At 43.0% G+C, this 15272-nt stretch overlaps 2 protein-coding genes across 3 annotated transcripts in view; both read left to right on the top strand.

Annotated features, from left to right (window-relative positions):
- LOC311286240 (integrin alpha-M-like) overlaps positions 1-15272 on the top strand; it is a 153911-nt gene that overhangs the window by 42294 nt on the left and 96345 nt on the right. The window lies entirely within an intron of this gene.
- Positions 7336-15272, top strand: part of LOC311286265 (integrin alpha-D-like) — a 44021-nt gene continuing 36084 nt past the window's right edge. The window contains exons 1-6 of the mRNA XM_084402401.1: positions 7336-7495; positions 7742-7890; positions 7970-8142; positions 8217-8339; positions 14272-14342; positions 14481-14622. Of these exons, the coding sequence (XP_084258527.1) occupies positions 7428-7495; positions 7742-7890; positions 7970-8142; positions 8217-8339; positions 14272-14342; positions 14481-14622 (726 nt within the window). The 5' untranslated portion in view covers positions 7336-7427. The remainder of the gene's footprint in view (positions 7496-7741; positions 7891-7969; positions 8143-8216; positions 8340-14271; positions 14343-14480; positions 14623-15272) is intronic.

Genomic DNA, 15272 nt, shown 5'->3' with positions numbered 1-15272 from the left:
TTCCCTCAATCCCAAACACTGTGTTTGTGCCCAGTTTAACCCAGAATCCCAGAAGAGCCCAATGTTCTCAGATAAACAGACTCACTGACATGGCAGGATAAACGTGTACAATGATGAAGCGCTTTAGCACAGTAGATCTCTTCATTACCAGTTGTAAACAACCATTAAAAACAACCCAGAGTCTGAGGACAAGAGATGTTTAGTGTGACACAGATATTCAGACTCATATAGTGTATTCATATAGCCAAATGCATATCCTTTCAAAGTAAACTCCAAACACATTTCAAGGGCTCAACACCTTACAGTTTGTTTTTGTCGCAGCTCTTCCATTTTTTGACTGTAAAACAATATTACAGGTCAGTGTTGCCAACCTTGTGGACAAACTATAAGTGCATATGTGAACTGACGTAGAGAGTAAGGCAAGGCAAGGCAAGTTTATTTATATAGCACATTTCATACACAATGGCAATTCAAAGTGCTTTACATAGAAATAAATAGGAATAATTAAACCAGTTTAGAAAAAATAAAATACAGTACAGTACAAACAGTCGGACGAACATTGGCACAGTGCTCATTCAGTAAATGCATAGTTAAACAGAAGTGTTTTGAGTCTGGATGTGAATGTGACTACAGTAGGAGCACATCTGATCTCCTCTGGAAGCTGGTTCCAGCTGCGGCTGGCATAATAGCTAAAAGCGGACTCACCATGCTTAGAGTGAACCCTTGGTATTTCTAGCTGATATGATCCTAATGATCTGAGTGATCTGTTGGGTTTATATTCAGTGAGCATATCTGCAATGTATTGAGGTCCTAGGCCATTGAATGATTTATATACCAGTAATAATACTTTAAAATCAATCCTAAATCTAACTGGGAGCCAGTGTAAAGACCTGAGGACTGGTGTGATATGTTCATATGTTCTGGTTCTGCTCAGAATCCTGGCGGCAGCGTTCTGTATGAGCTGCAACTGTCTTATGGTGTTTTTGGGAAGGCCAGTGAGGAGTCCATTACAATAATCCACCCTGCTGGTGATGAAAGCATGCACAAGTTTCTCTAAGTCTTGTCTGGAAACAAAGCATCTAATTCTTGCAATATTTTTCAGATGAAAGTATGCTGATTTAGTTATTGCTTTGACATGACTACACACAGAGTACACACAGATAAAAAATCTGGGCCATTTGTACTATGCTGATTGGTGAAATGTAGTCACATCTTGCTCCTGGAAGGGTCACTGTCCTGCAGAGTTTAGCTCCTACCCAAGATAAACACACCTTAACCAGCTAATCAAGGTCTTACTTGACATACTAGAAACCTCCAGGCAGGTGTGTTGAGGCGAGTTGGAGCTAAAGTGGCCCTCCAGGATTGCCCTTACAAAAAATAGGCTAAGTATACTTCAAGTTCATTTAATTAAGTATACTTAAAGGGGTCATATAATGGTACATGCACTTTTACAAGTTGATTGTACTGAAATGTGTGTCGGCAGTGCCTGTACACAACCATCATAAAATGATAAAAATCCCCCAAAAAAATCTTCTTATATGTTTTCCCCGTCTCAAATCAAGCCGTCTGACCGTGTGAGGTCGGACTCCCCTCCCACAATTGTTGATTGACAGCAGCGTTTCAACACAGACCCGCCCTCGCTCGTGAGCGAGCTGTCATCATAGTCTGCCGTTGTTGATACGCTGGAGCACTGTCTGTGAGCAGAATGGCGTCTCAGTGATTGTGGTGTTCTGTTCTTGGGTGTAATAACTAACACATCATCATTTTGATGTTCCTAAATCCGAACCGCTGAAGACGCAGTGGCTGAGTTTGTTTTCGAAGGGAATATTCCCCACGATCAACGTCAATGCTTTCATGTTTGCACGAATCATTTCACACACCAGACTGCTTTACACACGAGGGTCAGTAAAGCTGGTTTTGCTAAGAAGCTGCTCCTGAAAAAAGGATCGGTACCAACTATTCGTGTTCCTGCTGCACCTCCAGAAGAACTGAAGTGAGTGTAACGTTTTATTAACCTTTATATTAATCTTTATATTAATCTTTGCAAATCGCTTGCTGCACACTTCACGATGAATGCGGCTGTTTACACTCAGGGTACATTACGGCATGTTTTCTATGTACGACGTTCTCAATATAATTCATAGTTGATTGTAATCAACTATGTAATCATCAGTACAATCAACTTGTAAAAGTGCATGTTCCATTATATGACCCCTTTAAATAAGGTGTGTCTCTAGCGCTGTTACTTGAATAAGCCACACCCACTCATTAACATAGAATTTGCATGCAGATTGTCTTTGAAAATGAAAACGAAAATGAAAACTGTGAAATAAAAGAGGAATTAAAATGACAACTAAAATTTACATTTGAATTTGAATTGTGTCACTATTATTGTGTAAGCGTTAATAAAGAGCTTTGTAAAAATTGTATTGTAGTTTCTTTTTCACGTTTGGCTTTTCATTTTATTTAATTATTTTATTTATTTAAATTTGGCAGAAAATGCCTTCCATACTAGGGAGGCTCCGTTTCTGAATTTATAATCTGAACGCAAGAACCACTGTACACTAACGCACAAGCCGAACTCACTCGCTCGTTTCTCTCTACCCGGCCTCGTCCGAACTCATCGCATTAACCCAATAACTGCCAGTGCAAAATAAAAACAGCAATTTCACAACAATTATAGAGAGTCTGTGCGCTGCTACACTATTAAAAGTTATTAATTCAGGTAGGACACCACTGAAGGCCTAGGTGTGAAATGCACGGCCCACCAATGCTATTTACGTATTATTTTTATTAATACTTTTTACTGTGCTTTAACAATTTAATTTAAAAAATTCTAGCTTCATGCATGCTTTTTTTTATCAACACTTGAATGTGGGTGAGTTTCATTAAAAAAAAAGCAAAATTTGAAACAAAAAGCACTTATAACAGTTTAACAGTGAAAATAGGGAAAGCCTGAAAATGCAGTCAGTGGCGGGGAAGAGTTAAGTAGATTTGAAGTAAATTCCTATGCACACAACCAGTGGACTAGCCTACACAAAAATTCTGAATTAGGAACATATCTGTTTTCTTTCTAAATCAATATTTTCAAACAATCAAATTGTTCAGTCTAAAGACAGTATGCAAAACTATGTGGAAAAAGTATTTAATAGGTTACTCAATCAAAAGTAAACACTACCACAAGTCTGTCAGATCTGCTTCTGTGTCTTGTGCTATGTAGGACTTTGATGTTGAAGTTTCTTTGTGCCTTTGTGTTTTTTTCCTGTGTCCTGGTTGTAGTTTTGTAGTTTTTTCCATTTTCATCAGGTGTGTCAGTTTCCCTTGTTTAGCTCGTTTACCCCTCTGTTTAAATAGCCCTTGTATTCTCTGGTTCTCTGTTGGTCGCTGTTGTCATGCAGGTGTCTGCAGTTCCTTGTGTTTTCTTTTTTTTTTCTTATTTTATTTATGCAGATTTTTTACATACATAATACAAACAGAACAAAAACAAAAACAAACAAACAAACACAAACAGCCAGCAATCGCACAATATATAAAAAGGAAAAAGTATACATATACGTGTCCATTCACTGAGCAGATGCCCTAAAACGTCCACAGATTAAGTCAAAGAAGCCTGGACCTGAGGGGAGTGAGGGTCCCAGTAAGGATAAAAAAATATATATATATAAAAATGAAAAAAATTAGGTCCCAGTTTGTGGGCTCTTCTTCCTGATGTAATCTATGAAAGGGCCCCAGATCTTCTTGAATTTATCTCGAGAGTTAGACATAGAAAACCATATTTCTTCAAGGTATAAACAGGAAACCATATCATTAAGCCACCACTTGAAACAAGGAGGGGAGGCTGACTTCCACTCCTTTAGGTTAACCCGTTTTGCAATGGTAATACCGAACATGAGGGCTTGTTGTAAAGCAGAAGGTAGAGCCAAAGAATCGTTGGAGCAGCCCAATATCACTAAGAGACAGTCAGGAGCTAGTTGTCTATTATAAACAGCACTGTACAAACTGAAAATGTCAACCCAGAATCTTGTGAGCTTAGAGCAGGACCAGAAAAGATGCCCAAGAGTTCCCTCAGCTGATTTGCATTTATCACAAGTTGGGGAAACAGCAGGAAAAAATGTATTCAGTCTAGTCTTGGAATAGTGCAACCTATGAACTACTTTAAACTGGATAAGCTGAAGTCGAGCATTAATAGAGCATGATTTTATCCTGTTTAAACCTATCGCCCATAACTCATCAGATATAACTTCGCCAGTGTCCTTGATCCACGCCTCTTTAATATGGAGAGATGGGGTTGCCACAACGAAGAGATTAACAAACCGAGAGACCAAATGTTTGGAAGTGGGAGGGGAGGTCATTATATCAAAAAAGTCATGTTGCATAGGGGTTGCATTTAGAAGAGAAGAAGTATGCTTGACAAAATTCCTAATTTGTAGATAACGAAAAATATGATTAGTAGAGAGTTTAAATTTAGCCTGGAGTTGGGCAAAAGAAGCAAAGTGATTATCAATGTAGAGATCTCTGATAGTAGTTATACCTTTATTTGACCATTGCATAAAAACAGCATCCATCAAACCAGGACTAAAGGGACTAAGTTAACCGTACCCATAACAAGTATGAACCTCCCACCTGGATCGGTAGTCTGGGATTTGAATACAAATGGGCTGGTTCTGCGAACAAGAATGGCAACCCCCCTCGCCTTGGAGGAAAAGGTGGACTGGTACACCTGTGACACCCACGCAGATCTTAAGCGCCTCTGCTCAGAAGGCTGAATATGGGTCTCCTGTAAAAATACAATATCAGACGACAGGGACTTCAAATGTGAAAATACTTTACCTCGTTTAAGAGCCCTGCCCATACCCCTACAATTCCAAGTGGTAAAAGTGATGTGACTCATCCCTGATCTAAGTGAATACATGACATATATCTATGCGGAGGGACATAGGGTGAAGTTGGACACATGACATACAAAGGGCTGGCAAAACAAAGCATAATAAAAAAGACAGATAAAGAAAAACAAATAAAACCCCCAAAAGACCCAAACCTGCTAGAAGAACTAAGCAGTAAATCCCACTAGCTAACAAGGAGGCAGCCGGGTAACAGAGCCCGCCAAATTACACACACACAAAAAAAAACCCACTTACCACTGGGCCTCGTGCACATCTCCAACACATTAACAAGTGGTTAAAATGCACCCACAAATAGTACACAATAAGCGATATTCAGAACACACGCTTGGTGAGATGTAAATAACAAGAGGAAGGGTATAAACGGTGCAGCATAGAACATCAAACTTGAGAAAATAAGGAGAAAATACCACAGGAAAGTGTGTGTATATAAGAAAAGATAAGCGCATAAATTAATAAACATAGCTGGGAGTGTCAGTCAGTAAAATCGAAGGTAAAAAAAATATCATTATAAAATAAAAAAATAAAAAAGAGGAATGAAATTGTCCCAGACTCCCAGATATAGATTTGTGTACCCGAAAAGGACACTGTGTGAAACGCTATTTAAATACATGACGCTACTATGCTGCATCAACGACCAACTGAAAGTAAAAGTTAGACCTGAACCTTTATCACTACGTGGAATAGGAAAATATCCAGAGCGAGAAAAAAATATATATGTGCATATAACCTATGTATAACGATAGATATACATATATAAATACACAATAATAATAACCTATGATATATAGGATTTAAGAGTCATTCGCTGGGCCTAAAGAGTTGGCAAACCGTTCAGCATCAGCTGGAGACGCAAACATCTTCGTTGTGTTATTGTAGTCGACGTGGAGCTTGGCTGGAAAACGCAGGGAACATTTAGCACCAGCTTCGGTTAGCCGCTTCCTCACGCTTGTATAGGCTTGCCGCTGTGCCGAGACCTCCACCGTGTAATCAGGAAAAATAGAGACTCTCTCACCGTGATAGTACAGGGGTGCTTGTTGACGGCTGAGTCGCAGTATGTCGAACACACATCCCGATCGTTGTGGACCTTGGCGATGATAATCCGGGGTCGCTCGTTAGGTTGAGGCTTCGGTCTCAGGCTACGGTGGGCGCGGTCTATTTTTACAGGTCTGCTAAAGTTATCCTGGCCGAGTAACTCTGGAATCAGCTTAGAAACAAAGTCAGTAGGGCTGCCTTTCTCTTCCCCTTCTTTAATGCCCACAATCCTGACATTGAGTCTGCGGGAGCGGCCCTCCAGGTCGTTCACATTCGCCCTGAGGAGACCGTTAGCCACTTGTAGCTCGCTACACGTAACTTCCAGAGCTGTTATGCGGCTGTCACTGGCTGACAAGGCTTCGTCGAAATCATCAAAGCGGCGCTCGGTTTCCTGGGTTTTTTTCTGAAGCGATGAGAGCGTTACTTCAATTGCGTCGAGGCGACCCTCCAGAGATTTCTTTAGGGCATCCATGAGAGAGGTGATTTTCGCGAGCTCAGCCCCATGGGTAGCAATACCAGCTAGTATCGCATCGTTGCTAGCGGCCCACGAGCTCGTCTTGGATGTATCCCTCTGACTATCGTCTTTCTTAGGCATATTGGCATAAAACCACTCCCGACAGGTTACAGCACAGTTTTAAGGGCAAATCAGCGTAAAATAGAGTTTAAGTGCAATAATGTGAAAGTAAAATTAAGGAGATGTCACGGAGCACTCCGAAGACATGTCTACTCCATTACTGTGCACGAGCCCCCCCCCCCCCATGTTTTCTTTGTTTTTCCTCAGTTTTCTTTTGTTCCTGATTTATGTTATGATTGTTTATTTTCATTCAAATCTCCCTGCATTTGGATTCCTCATCTCTGCCTGCCGTCTTTGATTCCCCCGTTCCGTGACAAAGCCAAGTATACTTAGAATATTAATTATACTTTTAAATATATCTAGATCAAAAGATTGAGTACAAGTATCTCCCAAATATACTTAGACTTTTCTGTCAGTATAAATCAAGTATACTTAAGTGCAGTTCTAAGTATATTTCTGAGAAGTACATAAAAAGTAGATTGAAAATATACTTTCTTATTTTTAGTTTAAAAGAAGTATACCAATAGCACTCTTCAATAAACTTATTTTTTTTGTAAGGGTGAGTTTGGACACCCCTAGTGGTTCCCAACCCTGTTCCTAGAGTACCCACAACACTGCACATTTTTGATGTCTCTTATCTGACACTCTCATCTGAGGTCTTGGCAGTCTTTAATAAAGAGTTGAATCAGGTGTGTTTGATTAGGGAGAGATCTAAAATGAGCAGTGCTGGGGATACTTCAGGAGACGGGTTGGGAATCACTGCCCTACAGTACATGCAAAAACTAAAGTATGCTTAGCCTTAAGTTTGAGTGCACTCACTGTGTGTGTGTGTGTGTGTGTGTGTGTGTGTTTAGCGGATCCCAGCGCACTCGGTTCTGCCCGGTCTGCAGCAGTTTGGAGTGTCTCTGTCCGGTCAGATGGACATGAGCGATGATAATCTGACAGATGTCGTGATCGGAGCTAAAGGAGGGATCGTGCTGCTCAAGTAGGACATTTCACAACACATTCACAAAATAATGGACAGATTCTCTGACAGTCTAAACACGAGGTCTCAGTTATGAACTCTGGCTCTGATTGAGTATAGTCACTTCAGTGGCCAGTTTGTAATTGAACCTTTAGTTTGGAGAATTAATGCAATGATTTGAAGAAACTAACTATCAGTTTGAGTTGTTGTAGGCCCAGTTAGTCTCACTGTATCATTAGCTATTTACTCTTTTCTCTCTCTTCTCAGGGCTCGGCCTGTGATGTCTGTATCTGCGCAGCTCAGTTTCAGTCCCAATGAAATCAGTCTGATCGACTTTGAATGCCCGAGTGACAAAGCGTTTAATGCGTTTGATCTCACTTTGTGTTTCACAGTGAAGGAGCAGACCAGTAGCATTGGTAACGTCAAAGACATCTCAGAGTCTCTGTCACATGAAGAGCATGGCCTCCGTATGTCTAACCCTCTCATCTCTCTCAGGATCTCTCAAGAAGAACCTGAATGTTTCTCTGAACCTGAATGTGGATGTGATGAGGATTCAATCAATCAATCGAGGATTATTCGATCAGACTAATATGTCATCCAGGACTCTGCAGAAGTTTGTCCAGCTGGATTCTGGGATCTCCTGTTTCGGATTCCCAATCTTCATGCCGGTACGCTTCATCTATCACAGCTTCAGCCAATCCTGGCAGCTTCGGTTTAACAGCTAAATTTGTGTTTGTTTTAGATCTGCATTAGAGACACTGTGTCTCCGCTAAAGATACGAATGAATTTCTCACAAACCGAGATGCTTTCTGGAAACTCCATGGCTATCCTTGACATCCACAGCAGGACAGAGGAGTATGTCGAGGTGAGCTTAACTTTGACACAATTTATACTTTAACCCTCTGGGGTCTGAGGTGTTTTCTGGGCCCTGGAGGTGTTCTGACATGCCCTGACATCTATGCTTATTTCTGTTACTTGTAACATTTTCATGGCTAAAGTCTGATTACACTGTATTCAGGACAAACTCTGTTACAATATTTGAGCAACATGTATGAAAAGGTTTGTGGGTTTGAGAAGATGACGTTAATGCATGCTTTGTGGAAAACATTTTTAAGTCACTGAAATAAGGTCATGAAACCCATACTGACTATTTCTTCACAAGCCTTTTGAAAATTGTATCATGTAGCCTAGAATTTTCATAATGGCAAAGAATGTGGAGAGATTAAAAGAATGGCTTTTTGATTGTTTGGATTTATTTACAACACAAAATAATACAAAGATACACAACGAAGGACAAAAAGACACATTAATGAACACACTGATCTAAAGACAAGAGACATAAACGGTCACACACCCTTTTGCCATTCCTGAAACAGTTCCTGTTCAACCTACCTGTCATTTCCAAGGTGTTTGCTTTTCCATTTGACCATGTTCATGTACAGAGACTTGTGTGAATGTTTAAGTCGGGGGGAGAATGCAGGTTGCCTATAACTATAAATCATTGAAAAGGAAAACTTCACCCAAAGGGTTAGTTCACCCAAAAATGAAAATTCTGTCAGTAATTAATCTCCCTCATGTTGTTCCAACCCCGTAAGGCTTTCGTTCATCTTCGGAAAAAAAATGAAGATATTTTTGATTAAATCTGAGAGCTGGCTCACTCCTCCATAAGCTTCTCTTTAATTGAAATTGCTGGCAGAGAGTTAGTAAAGACATTGTTAAAATAGTCCAAGTGACTACAGTGGCTCAACCATAAGTTTATCAAGCGACGAGAATACTTTTTGTTAGTAAACCCCCCCAAAAATAACGACTTTATTCAACTATTCATTTTCTTCTGTGTGGGCCACGCAACGCTTCTGGGTTGTACGTCAGAACGTAGGCTCACTATTGGCCGACGCTGGTCATGCGTGTGATGCTGGCCAATAGTGAGCTGGCATTCTGAAGTACAACCCAGAAGCGCTGCGCTGTTCCACTACGTGAACTCACTCAGAGGCCCACACAGAAGAAAATAAAGAGTTGAATAATGTTGTTGGAATGAAATGATTTGCGCAGACAAACGAATTTAGGTATATTTTGGGCCGCATTACCTTCAAAAATAAAACTAATCCACTGCGTCCTCAGTGGCTCAGATGATGGGAGAAAATGAAGACTCTTATCTTCACTCTTACATCCAACAACCGAACATGGGGATTGCTTACGAGACATTGCTGTCACTTAATCTGCTTTTCAGATCGGGGGATATAGAAAAGAGCTGAGAATGATATAAGATAGGGAAAAGGTGGAGGAGCACCTTCAACATAACATAAGGGAGGTCTGGAGAGGACTGAAGACAATCTCTGGCCATAACAAAGACAGTGGGAGGGGCCTAGTTTCTGGTGGCCAGGATAGGGCAAACAAACTAAACCTGTTTTTCAACAGATTTGATTCTGCCCTCCACCCTCCACACTCCAACCTGACAGAATTCGTAACGATTCAACCCCTGCAGGATCCACACCCCTCCCCTCATCTCCCTCAGTGGGAGTCATCCACAATACCCCCCTCCACTCTCTCTGATAGTCGACCAGGTGAAGGAGTAAAGGAAGATTAAGACAAGAAAGGCCACGGGCCAAGATGTCATCAGTTTCAGACTGCTCAAAGCTTGCACAGATCAACTTAGTGAGGTAGTTCTACACATCTTCAACCTAAGTCTCCGTCTGGACCGAGTTGTGGTGCTTTGGAAGACTTCCAGTGTGGTTCCAGTACCAAAATCTGCACACCCCAGGGAGCCCAACCATTTTAGAGCAGTAGCCTTAACTTCTCAGCTGATGAAGGCCATGGAGAGGATTATTTTGAACCACCTGCGACCCCTGGTGAGCTCAGAGCTGGACCCCCTGCAGTTCGCTTATCAGTTAGGCATTGGGGTGGATGACGCCATTATCTACCTAATGCAGATCCTATTTACATCTTTTTATTTACGAGGATCATGTTCTTTGATTTCTCCAGCGCTTTCAACACAATACAGCCGTCACATTTGAGGATTAATTCTACTGAATAGTTCCCTTTCTTTCGGTCACTCCTACTTCACGTCGGTAGGATTTACCAACGAATTGGGATCACGCTAGGGAGACCAATTGCCTTCGAGTGAAACTAAAACGAGCCAATGAATATTGGCATGTAACATTTGCATTCCGCGCCCCGCCTGCCAGTGTGGGTATAAAGGCGGAAGCGAGCGCATACACAAATCACTTTCTGCTTCGGAGCCGACCGTTTGTGTCCTCTGAGTGAATGAGCGTTTGGATTGTGTTTTCCGTGAGCTCAACGAGTCTGCTGTTTCGAGACCTCTCTGTGTTGGTCTTACGGCGCGGCAGTGATCTTCGCGATCTCCCGGATATCAACTGTCACTTCACGCGATCTGCTTCTTTCAAAGAGCTGTTGTCACAGCTGGTATCTGGTTGAGTGCACACAGTGGGCTTGCGGGAACATGACCATCGCGACACTAAGATCGAGACTGAGAACCCTCAGACGAGGGGGAGTCCCTTTGGCGATTCCCCAATCTAGTTCTTCTTCTGGTTCAGTTCAGAAGAAGGCTACTTCGGCTAATCCAATTGGTGGTCTGAGGATTACTGTGAGGAATAACCCGCCGGGTGAAAGACCCCCACGGGCTCCTCAATCCTCCGTGTCGCTGCCATCGGACTCTTCGACGGAGACAGCCGGGCCATCTCGTGTGGCTCCGGTTGTTTCCTTCGGAGCTCCACCGGAGGACCAGATGTCGATCGCTGCATCGGAGGGAGAGCGGTCGTTTCCTGGGGATGACGACTCGGCTGCGTTGCCCCCTTCGGGTGTGGTAGCGTTGTCGAAGCCGGACCCGGAAATGGCTGCTATGCTTGCCCGGGTGGCTGCGAGTGTTGGGCTCATGTGGAATCCTCCACAGTGTCCCGAACCCTCACGGCTCGACAATTGGTATCTCGGGGCGGGCCGTGCTGGTTCTCAGCGCGCTGCCCCAGTGCCATTCTTTCCGGAGGTGCATGAGGAGGTGACGAGATCATGGACGGCCCCTCTGGCGGCCCGACACAGGGTGACTCCTTCCTCCTCCCTCACCACTCTCGATGGCGGGGCAGTGAAGGGGTACGAGGGCATCCCCCCAGTGGAACAGTCGGTGGCGATGCATCTGTGTCCAAAGACCGCGTCCACCTGGCGGGGTAACCCCACGCTCCCCTCCCGTGCCTGTAGGTTCTCTTCCAGTCTGACTGGAAAGGCCTACAGTGCGTGTGTAGAAGCTGCTTCTGCCCTGCATGCCATGGCGCTTCTCCAGGTTCACCAGGCGAAGGCACTCAGTGACATGCAGGAGGGTGGTACCGACCCAGGGGTGCTGCAAGAGCTGCGTACGGCGACGAAAGTCACCGCACGTTCCCTGGGTCGGGCGATATCCACTCTCGTGGTCCAGGAGCGACACCTGTGGCTCACCCTTGCTGATATGAAGGAGTCGGACAAGAGTAAGCTCCTGAGCTCCCCCGGAGGAGGCAGACCCAGCCCTGGCTTTGCTCTGTCCTGTTCGCGCTCTACACTGCTACGTTGACAGAACTCAAAGTTTTAGGACCTCAGACCAGCTCTTTGTCTGTTACGGAGGCCAGCAGAAGGGGAAGGCTGTCTCCAAGCAGAGGTTAGCCCACTGGCTAGTGGATGCTATCGTCCGGGCTTATGATTCCCAGGACGTGCCTTGTCCACCTAGGTTGAGGGCACACTCTACTAGGAGTGTTGCCTCTTCCTGGGCTTTGGCTCAAGGCGCCTCGCTGACAGACATCTGTAGAGCTGCGGGCTGGGCGACACCTAACACGTTCGCTAGGTTTTATAGCCTTCGTGTAGAACCTGTTTCCTCCCGTGTACTCGCTTCGGCCAGTAGCGCGAGGAATTAGGTTAATGTTGGCTTGCTACGCCATTCTCGCCCCAGGGGCCAGATACATGCGTTTTCCTGCTCCGTTGGTTACCCAACAAACGACTAACCTCTTGAGTTCCTCCGTCACCCCCCATGTCAGGCGAGGCGGATCGCCGGTCGCCAGGCCTGTTACCTCTCACTATGAGCTGAGTTCAGGCTGGGGTTTATGTTGCGGTCTCTACGGCGACCCCATTTGTGTTTTCTCCACGATACGGTTACCCCCCGGGTTAGCCAGTGTCTTCCCCTCGACAGAGTCTGCTCTGTCGTCTCTGCTGAGTATGCTCCCACCCTTCGGGCTGGGACTACCTCAGAGACTGCCATGTGTTCATTACCCTACGGGCTAGTGCACATGTGTATTCCTAGTGCCTCCCTTCGGGCAGGTTTTGGGCTCTGCAGCGTTCCATTCTACATCATGGGCACGCTTTCCCAGTGTTATCCAATGTCCACTGTTGCGTCAAACCGACCGTCACCTGCATACCCTCATTAGTATCAGGTGAAACTAATTTACAATCAGTTGCGCGTGCTCACCCTGGATAAGAGCGCACCATTGCTATTGTTTGTATGCACCGGGAGCTGATGCAACGGCAGACAGCAGCGCTGGCTCGAGGATTTGAGCTTGATAGCTGTTTGAATATTGTGCGAGTGGGTACTCACTAAAAGAACTCTGAAGTGACAGCCGGTAAGCTCTGAATTCTGCTGATTGAGAAGCGCCGAACTTTGATATGCTTGCTAGTTACTGTTACCAGCATGGGAATATAGCGTTCATTGACGCTTAGTGAATTGCGCATTATTCTTAATATAAATATAAATATAAATATAAATAATAACTTAAGTGATTTGACTATTTAATTGAATATAGATTGTTTAATTATTAAAATAGCAATTCATTTATAACAAATGTGTGAAAGCTATTAAAGGGTATTTATTTTGTACTTTAAATGAAATTACGTGTGTAATTTATTTTTATTGGGTTGTATAATATCTACCAGCTGTATGTTTATCTCTCTAAAGGTTTTTCACCTTCATGATTGCTGATAAATAAATGGATGAAAATAATTCATAAGGCCTAATCATTGAGTGGGATCCAGTTTATATCTTCAAAAACTGAGAACCTATCTCTTTCAAGTGTGGAAACGCACAGTTAAACAAACACTTGACATCCACTGAGCGGGTCTTGCGGAACAGCAGTGTGACCTCTTCCCAGCTAAGCTTCCGCACATAAGAGATAAGTTTCAAGAAACTGCTGGCTGAAGCTTAGCGCTGGAAGGGGCCAGCACCATGGTGTTTTGTTAGGGATCCCAATTCGTTGGTAACTCCTGTCGTGACGTAGGAGTGACTGAACGAAAGGGAACGTCTCGGTTACGTATGGTAACCCTCGTTCCCTGAGTGAGGGAACGGAGACGTCACGTCCCGTTGCCATGGTTGCTGTACCTTCTGTACTGTGCTCGCTTCCGCCTTTATACCCGCACTGGCAGGCGGGGCGCAGAATGCAAATGTTGCATGCCAATGTTCATCGGCTTGTTTTAGTTTCACTCGAAGGCAATTAGTCCCCCATGAAAGGACCCCCATGAAAACGAGATGTTTCATCTCATGGGGTTTATCCTCTAATAAATGTTCATAAATAAATAAATAAATAAATAGTCTCCCTAGCGTGATCCCAATTCGTTGGTAACTCAAACCGATGTGACGTCTCCGTTCCCTCACTCAGGGAACGAGGGTTACCATAGGTAACCGAGACGTTTTCTGCTGTTTGGGGTTTATTAAATAAAAGCAAAAAATAACTCCACTGTTCACTGCCTTTAATGATATAAGATGCTTCAGCTTTACTGTATAAAGTTTCTGCAACATTCAAAAGCTCTATGAAAGTTTCTGTTTTGTATGTGACTAGGTGCCATTTCAAAGGAACTGTGATTCAAACAACAGCTGTGTGGCCGATCTGAAGCTGAACTTCAGTTTTACGTGAGTAACAACCGATAAATAAATCAGACATGATACTAATGCTGAATGTCTGTTAATGCTTCTGAATATTTCCATTCTTCTTGATTTGAAATAAACATGAGAATGTGATGAAGGTTCTGCGTTTGGTTTGTTCTTCAGGAACGACACGTTAGTGGTGGTGAATCAAGCTCATTTCACTGTCCTCGTATCGCTGGCCAACCAAGGCGACGACTCCTTCAACACCAGCATAGTGCTGCACTACCCAGAAGGCCTCTCACTCTCAAAATTTGACACCGTTAAGGTACTGCTGTCCACACATCAAACTAAGGACTCTTAAAGTAAAAACATATAAACATCCTTAAAACAAGATCAGTTTACTTGTGAAAAAAGAAAAAAGATTAATTATAAAGTTAATTATAATTTTTTTTATTACAAAGACAGACTTTGAATGTTTTTGTTATAATTGGTCTTCAAGTAGGGTTTACATTTAAGTCCCCTGGGGTTCAAAATAGTTTTTGTGGATATTTGGTAGTTTTTTATCTATAGACTGCACAATTACTTAACTACGCCATAAATTGGCTCATGAATTTTTTTTTTTAATGAAAAAATCACTTAAATGATGATCTTAATTAAATCTAAATAGTTTTTGGACATTGCTCTATGTGTTAGGGATAGAATACTGCCATCTGTAGGTTTGTGGAAAAACTTTAGGAATTATAGTTAAAGAAAGAAAGTGCAATGACCACATATATCCAATATTTACACTTCACTTTTCTTGATGCTTCAACATCTCCTCACAACTTTATGATATAAAATTGGTATCATTTTAAAGCTTAGAATCTCAGCTTTTTTACCCCCTGAGGTCGGCGGTATCGCCGGCGAAACCAGCTCGCTTTTTTTTTATCAGTGTAAAAGAAACTCATAAATACTCTGTTGACTTTGATTTTCCAT

The sequence above is a fragment of the Rutilus rutilus genome (genome assembly GCF_951802725.1).
Source record: "Rutilus rutilus genome assembly, chromosome: 2".
Classification (NCBI taxonomy): Eukaryota; Metazoa; Chordata; class Actinopteri; order Cypriniformes; family Leuciscidae; genus Rutilus; species Rutilus rutilus.
The sequence above is the reverse complement of the archived record's forward strand: the minus strand, read 5'-3'. Positions and strand labels throughout refer to the sequence as shown.